Genomic DNA, 7,850 nt, shown 5'->3' with positions numbered 1-7,850 from the left:
GGAGGGACGGCGCAAGAGGGGAAGACCCTCTATGAGGTGGATTGATTCAGGGACTGGGGTAATCAGGATAGGTGTGTCAGAGGCAATGCGATTGGCACAGGATAGAGCAGGGTTTAGGGCTGTTGCACATAGGGTCACTATGAGTCGCAAGCGACTCGATGGCACATAATAACAACAACAATGCCCATTTTGTAATTAGGTTGACTTTTTCCTGTTGAAGTGTTGGAGTTTTCTGTAAATTTTAGAAATCAATTCAAAAGAAAGTGGTAGAAGTGATGGCTTGTCAATCCAAACTTTCTAAGTAATTCTCAGTGTTCTAAGCTATTCTGGTTACTAAACATATACATTGAGTGTAAATATTTAGGATTCTTTGCTGCTGAATGGCTAAAATCAGAATCATGAAATAAACTATAGGCATGATGTAACTTCAGGTGTTAATTCCCCAAATTAAGGCAGATGACAGTAATAAACTACAACTCACTTTAGGAAGCTATGACAGTTGCACCCAATTTTGCAGCACAATCTGAAAAGAATGACTCTCTTACCTGGCTTTTATAGTAATTTCAAATTTTTTAAAGTTCTTATAGCCAATGAAATTATTTTCTGGTTCTATTGAGACAGAAAAATGTGGCAACACTGAAAATGAAAAAAAAAACAGACACAGTTTTAGTGTATTTAAATTAGAATAACTTAAAAGCATACCAACCAACTATACTTTTTTTACATAGTCATTTGGAGAAACTATTAACTTCAGCACAACATCCTTATCATCAGCAACAACAGCACTTATGTTTCTCAGGAATCCTTCCCATTCCACAAATCCAAAGTCAATAAAGTATCTGTGCATCAGAATCACTTTCCTAATGCTTTGATTATGGCACTTGTTATAGGCAGTTGGTTATTTCTTCCAATAGAAGATGGGCTCCTTAAAAATACACAAATGAATCTATTCTTTATCTGTGTTTATCTTTCCTTCATATGTCTTCAAGTAGAACAACAAATGTCAACAAAAAGAAAATTTAAAAAATTAAAAATAAAGAAATAAAAAGGCACTTTCCTTTTTTATTGAGTAGATAAAATCTTAAAGCACTGAAGATCAATGGTGTCTCTATGGAGACTAAGGTGCATCTGATACAGGCCATGCTCTTTGCTATCACTTGTTATGCATTGGAGAGTTAGACAGTGACTAAGGAGGATAGAAGGAGAATTGATGCCTTTGAGCTGTGGTGCTGGAGAAGAGTACTGAGGGTACCATGGACTGCTAGGAAAACAAACAGATTCATCCTGGAGAGGGTTAAACTGGACATCTCCCTGGAGGCAAGGGTTCTTAGGCTCTGTCTAACATTCTTTGGACATGTTGTAAGGAGGGCCCGGTCCTTGGAGAGGGACATCATGCTTGGGAGGGTGGAGGGACAGCGCAGGAGGGGAAGTCCCTCTATGAGGTGGATTGATTCAGTGACTGGGGTAATCGGGATAGGCGTGTCAGAGACAGTGTGATTGGCACAGGACAGAGCAGAGTTTAGGGCTGTTTTGCATAGGGTTGCTATGAGTCGCAAGTGACTCAACGGCACATAACAACAACAACAACAGATAAAATCTATCCAATGTCCAATACATCATGTTTCAACATGGCATCAGGTATAGCTCATGTGACCTAGATGGTGAAGGTTAGAAGCAAAGAGAAATGCAATGTATCAATCTCTCACCAAAGATCGAAGCAGATGAGTTCTCTCCAGGATAGGGGAAGTAAGGAAATGGTTCACCTTATTAAATAAAGGAGCTCTGGTGGAGTTAGGTGCTGAAAGGACAGAAGTTCAAATCCACAAGCTGCTCCTTGGGCTATTACTTGATTACCTGCTTCCATAAAAATTTTAGTATATGAAACTCCATGGGGCGGTTCTACTCTATATATAGTATTTGTGGCTATAAGTCAGAATCCATTTGGTGGTATGCAAGGACATCAGATACTGAGCCACCATTTGCTAGCCTCCCATACTAATGAATGAGAGAGACACATTACAGTCCCCGGTCCTGAAATGAGTTCACAGACACACAAGGAAACCAGGCAGTGATAAATAATACTTAAATAGTCTCCTAACATACAGTTGTGAAAACTGATATGAAGAAGTCCAAGGGCTCCTATGAAGAAGCAGTTTTTCAATTAAGAAGTGAAACTTGAGTAGGAGTTGCCTAACCATCAAAGGAGGCGAAAAATGTCCCAGGCAGAAGAAATATCAAGTGCAAAGCCAACACTGCTGGGAGACAGTGAGGTGGAGAGCAGTATAAAATAAAACAAAACAAAATAAAATAAAATAAGTTCAAATCCACCAGATGCTCTGCTGGAGAAGGAGGGGCAATCTCCTCCTGTACCAGTCAGATTCGATTTGATGGTACGCAAACACAAAATAATAAAATTAAATTAAAAGAAAATAAAATAAATTTGAAAGTTGAAGAGGTGCTTGGAAGCTCAGAGTGAAGATTTTCATTTTCATTATAACAAGAACAGGGGAAAATTGGGGAATTTTCCATAGGGAGATTACACAATCAGATTTTCTTTTCAAGTTTGTTTTGGCTTATCTTAAGCAATAAGAACACCAGTGGGGAGGCTATTGCAGTACTGCAGGTTGAAGCCTAGTGATATGGGTTAAGGTGGCTACAGACAGCAAGAGGTGGATGAATTCTAGATGCGTCTGAAATACTAGGTGGATTGCTTAGAATCATATGATGTTGAGTCTATTATCTTTAAGTTGAATTTCATCACAACAAATTTGTCATGCCATTGTTTTTGTTTGCTAGTCAAATTTGTGTGATTCTTTTTCTCTCCATTAGCTCTGCTGATAGCATTAAAAAATGGCTTCAAACAGAAGAAAGGTCATTTGTTAAAAGTGCATAAATACTTTATTAGACTGCTGTAAGAAATAGAAATTATCTGCACTGCAATCCCTAAGGCTTACGTTGGAATCCACTAGCTGCCCCTTGGGAGAAGGATAGACAATCTCCTCCTGTGTGATTATTGTCTCTGAAAACTTGCTGGAGGGTCAGCTGTGGATTGGTTCTGCTCAATGGTACACCAACTTATTAATTATTAGTCTTAGAGTGGTGTAGACAGTTCATGTGCTTGGCTTCTAGACCAAAAGTCAGAAGTTCAAATTCACCAAAAGGTTCCTTAAAAGGGTCTGATCCACTTGTGGGAGATCAACCACTGAAAACTATGGAGCGCAGTTCTATAGGAATGCACATGGGCTACCACTGTAACAATGAATCCATTCAATATGACTGATTTCAAAATAAGAATAGATTAAATTTCCAAATAAATGCACTAGAGATCTGTGGGTCAGAAAGAAGGCAGCACTAGACTAGGAGTAAAGAAGTCTGAAGTTGTTCTTGTTCTATCATAAATTGATCATAAAACTTAAACAAATCCTTAATTAATTGTACTGGGTTCCACCTATCACATTGCCAATGGTTTAAAGTTCTCCTAAAATTATAGTTCTGGAAAGAACCTAAATTAGTCAAGTTCCTCACACAACTATGTGCGTTTGACTTTATGATGAAAAATGTAGGCCCAAAGAGTTTGCTCTGCCTTGCTCAAGATTAGTAAGGAAAAATGGAAACTAGAACTGAGACATTCGATTTACCCACTCTGACCAGTATCATACTGACAGACTCCCTCATTACTCCAGGAATGACTTTGTTTTAAAGTACATAATAAAAATATAATTAATTATTGTAAAATAAGAATTGCAAAGTAAAATTCTTGTCAGAAATTACCATATTCTTTAATTTCAAAATACGTGCTTCCAGTTTTTGAAAAGTCGTCTCTATATTTAGCTTGAATTGTCCACACACCATATCTGAGAAGGTAAGATACTGAAAATTACAGATGGCATCAGGTATTTTTAATTTCACCTTGAGAAAATAGAATCAATTTCTATTTTAAAGATGAAAAGGCATGTGAAGGTATAGTATAAGCACTATGTTTAATTTGTGACAGGCTTTGATGTGATAAGCATATGTAATTGGGCACTTTCAGAATAAATGAAATAGTTCAGCAGTTAGATTTTCATACATTGAATTATTTTTCTAAATTTTTACAGTATAGTTGAAAGTCTTGATTTGGAAGGATTTATGACACTTGAGAATTAATCCTGGAGCTTAAATATAATAACATGACCTATAATATAGTAGATAATCCATAATGGGTTTTCTGGAAATGCATAAAGGAGTTCTAATGACTTGGTGGGTAAGGAGTTGTACTGCCAATCTAAAGGCGGGCAGTTTGATTCTACCAGCTGCTCTGTGGAAGAAAAAATGGGAAATTTCCTCCAGTGTGATTTACAGCCTCTGAAAAACCACTGGAGGCTCAACTATGACTTGATTCTGACTTGACGGCACCATAATACAGGACAATCCTATCCACATGGCAAAATTCACACCTTGCAGAATATGAAATTATGGTTGGAGACAAAACATGGCTTAAAAGGAAAATCTTTGAGTTAACAGCCTGTATTAATAAATCAAGCCTGTTTTAATAAATAGTTACTGAGCACTAGATTAAGAACTGGAGAAAAAAGTGAATAAAATAGAATAGTTCCTCCCTTCACAGAGTTTATAGGTCCCAAGAATTCACTTCCATTTCTCCATTTTTTTTAGCAAGTTGGACTTTGACAAGTCATTTAACTTCAGTTGTAAAATAGAAAAGACCATATCTGCCTCGGAGATTGGTTATTTAATCAAGAAAGGTTATTATTGTGGTTCTTCTTATAATTATCATCAATCCAGTGAATAGTGAGTAGTACATTGAGGTGGTGGAGATCCAACCATGAGCAAGACACAGTCCCTGCCCTCAAGGAATTTATGTTATAGTGGGAAATAAAAAGATAAACAACTGAAGAAATAAGTAACTATTAAATTGAGATTTATGTCATGATGGAAACAAACAAGATGCTGAGAAAGATAATAAAATGAAGAACTACATTAGGTTGAAACGTAACATTTGTCCTGTGTTCTAAAATACTGAGAAAAGGCCAACTTTGTGAAGAGTTACGCAAAGTACATCCTAAATTGAGTGGTGAGATACAAACTCATTGAAGTATGCCATGACAGAAAAGCCCAGGAGCAAATGGTGTAAGATGAAATTGGATCCATGACAGCAGCAATAGTATAATAAATTCACTTCTATATTATAGAGTGTCTAGTATTTTCAAGATACCATTCAACTTTAAGATCACTCAAATTATTATTCAAATCTTCCAATATATACAAATTTCTAGAAAATTTCCTGTGTAGTGGATTAACTCTAAATACTCCTCTAGAGGGCAGAGCAAACACAACACAACCATGACATGGCTTTGTTTTAAAGTCTTCGTGGCCATTTGTAGGTGTAATCTGAATGTGTTTTTCAGAGAAAACCTTATTAACAAACACTTTAAAATACTTAGGATTGCTTGGAATCTTGAAATCAGGAAAAGAGATAATTCCAGTATAATCATTTTCTTCCACCAGGTCAACTTCTGATCCCTCAGGATCCTTTGAATAAAACAAAGAACAACTTTAAAGCATAGAAATTACTTTAACTGATGATATATTTTGTCTACAGAAATAGTCACTTAAAATTAAATACAAAGAAGAAAGATTTTTTTAAAGTATTGCATAAGAGCGAATATGATTCATATAAGACTTTTCCTTCTTTCTTTGGAACCTCTCCTATCTTTTGCTTCACCGATTCACGTGATCTAAGGGAGCTCTGGCGGCCGAGTGATAAGAAGCTATGGTGCAAACCTACAGGCATGTGGTTGGATTCCACCAGCTGTTCTGCTAAAGGAAGGTGGGCACTCTTTTCCCAGTGTGATCTACTGCCTCTGAAAACCTGATAGAGGGTCAGCTCTGTGTTAGTTCTGACTCCATAGCACACAGCAATTAGTCCTTTAGACAAGTCTTTCTATGTGTCTTGAATTTTCTTTTATTTTCTTTGTTCTAGACAGGGAAAGATCAATCATTGCACTTTAGATGACTGTTCAAAAACTTTTAAGAGTGTTCAGTAGCTTCTCATCGAACAATGGAGAACATTGTTTTGTGGACTATGATATGCCAATTGACCTTGATCTTCTTCCCTGGGGATCTGGTCCTGAGATCCAGGACTAATAATTTATTCCCTCAAGGTGTTTGATCACAATAAAGGAGTTGACCTAACTTGTGCTGCCTGTTAGTTTATCATATACATGAATATATTAACAGAACTTACAAATATGTATGTAAAAATAACATCTCACAAACTTAGATATAGTCATGAGTATAAAGTATCTTTTACTTCTGTCCAGAGCTGTTCCTCTTCCCTGTCTGCTTATGTATTCACTTGTAGACCAATTCCAGTTATTATTACTAGTCCAAGTTTAATATTTTATAATGCTTACCTTCAATGTCTCTATCTCTGGGACATCTCTCAGTGTCTTCTCCTTTTTTAGAGATATTATGCTAATGGCATCCTTACTATATGTTACCTTTCCCTTCATCCATGCTAATATTTACCTGCTATCTAGCTAGGAGCTCTGGTAGTGGGGGGGTGCATTTGTATTGTCCATCTAACCAAAAGATCAGTGGTTGAATCTGCCAGTAACTCTCTCTTACTCCTGTAAGATGGGTAGTTTCCTCTTAGAAGGATTCACAGACATAGAAATCCCACAGAGGTTAGTTAGAATTGAATCTACTTGACGGCACTGGGTTTTTGGTGTTTCATTATCTAGTTACCCCTCTCCTTTCATCCTCCTTTCACATTGCCGGTAACAATCAAAGAATATATACATTTTCCTCAACTATTTATCATAATAGACTCATACCACATTTAGCCTTTTGTGACAAATTTATTTCATTCAGCAAAATGTCCTCTAGATTCATACATCGTGTGTATTGTTTAGAGATTTCTTCTTCATTTTTCTTTAACATTACATAGTATTCCATTGAGTTCACGGGCCAAATTTGCTTATCCATTCATCTGTTGATGGGCACTGAGGTTGTTTTATTTTAAAGACACTTGTACACCCTACTCCCTTTCATTCTAGGATCAGATTCCTCAATTTGTCGGTTTTCTAGGGTCAGCACTTATACTGAATGACTGGCATGCTTCTTCGTGTGGTGCCTGGATCCTGCATTTTCCTGACATAGCACTCCCATTCTTTGTCTTCGTCTTGTATGTATTGTCTACATTTTTTGTTAGTCAAGTTTTAGAAGTCTTAATGTCCAGGTCTGGTAATCTAAACTTCTAGCCTATATATTTTGAAATATTTTATCTAATCTCAAGTCAGGTTCCTTTCTTTCTGTCCTATCATTCTCATTCTATTTACTCTTTTCCCTTTCCTAGAAACTCACCCCCCTTGACAACATACTTAAATGGTACTCAGTGTTCTAGATCTAGTTTAGTCTGCAGCTGTCCCTTAAAGCCCCCACAACTTCTGTGAGCATACTATTTTCTGAATTGAGTTAATAATTTACATCCTTAGATGTCAAGCACAATTTTAAGACACTTCTGTTCACAACTGGTTAAAAAATAGATATTAAAGTTTATGAAAAGTTTGCAGTATTTCAAAGTTAGAAAGGATTCAATGTTATTGCAACCTATCATTGTATATTCATTTGCATTCTAAGTTTTTAATTTTTTCTTGAGAGGTAGAAAAACTGTTTCAACTTATCACATAGAAACATGACTGAACTACTGCTAATAGTTAATATTGTTATATTGCTGAATTTATTTTCTCTCTGTAGGAGTGTAATATAAACTGAGTAAGAGAATGGGATTTTGTTGTACATGTGCATATCTGTTATCACATCCTATAAATGTTGGATAGCTTAATTTT

General features: G+C 36.3%; 1 protein-coding gene across 1 annotated transcript in view; it reads right to left on the bottom strand.

Moving 5' to 3' along the window:
* The window catches only part of C5 (complement component 5), a 194,093-nt gene that overhangs the window by 95,746 nt on the left and 90,497 nt on the right, over positions 1-7,850 (bottom strand). Inside the window, exons 12-14 of the mRNA XM_006890750.1 lie at positions 5,438-5,529; positions 3,772-3,854; positions 546-636 (exon numbers count right to left, since the gene is read on the bottom strand). Of these exons, the coding sequence (XP_006890812.1) occupies positions 546-636; positions 3,772-3,854; positions 5,438-5,529 (266 nt within the window). The remainder of the gene's footprint in view (positions 1-545; positions 637-3,771; positions 3,855-5,437; positions 5,530-7,850) is intronic.

This window comes from Elephantulus edwardii, unplaced genomic scaffold (genome assembly GCF_000299155.1).
Source record: "Elephantulus edwardii isolate Elephantulus edwardi_28Jun2011 unplaced genomic scaffold, EleEdw1.0 scaffold00092, whole genome shotgun sequence".
NCBI lineage: Eukaryota > Metazoa > Chordata > Mammalia > Macroscelidea > Macroscelididae > Elephantulus > Elephantulus edwardii.
Note: the sequence above shows the minus strand (reverse complement) of the source record. Positions and strands in the feature narration are given on the sequence as shown.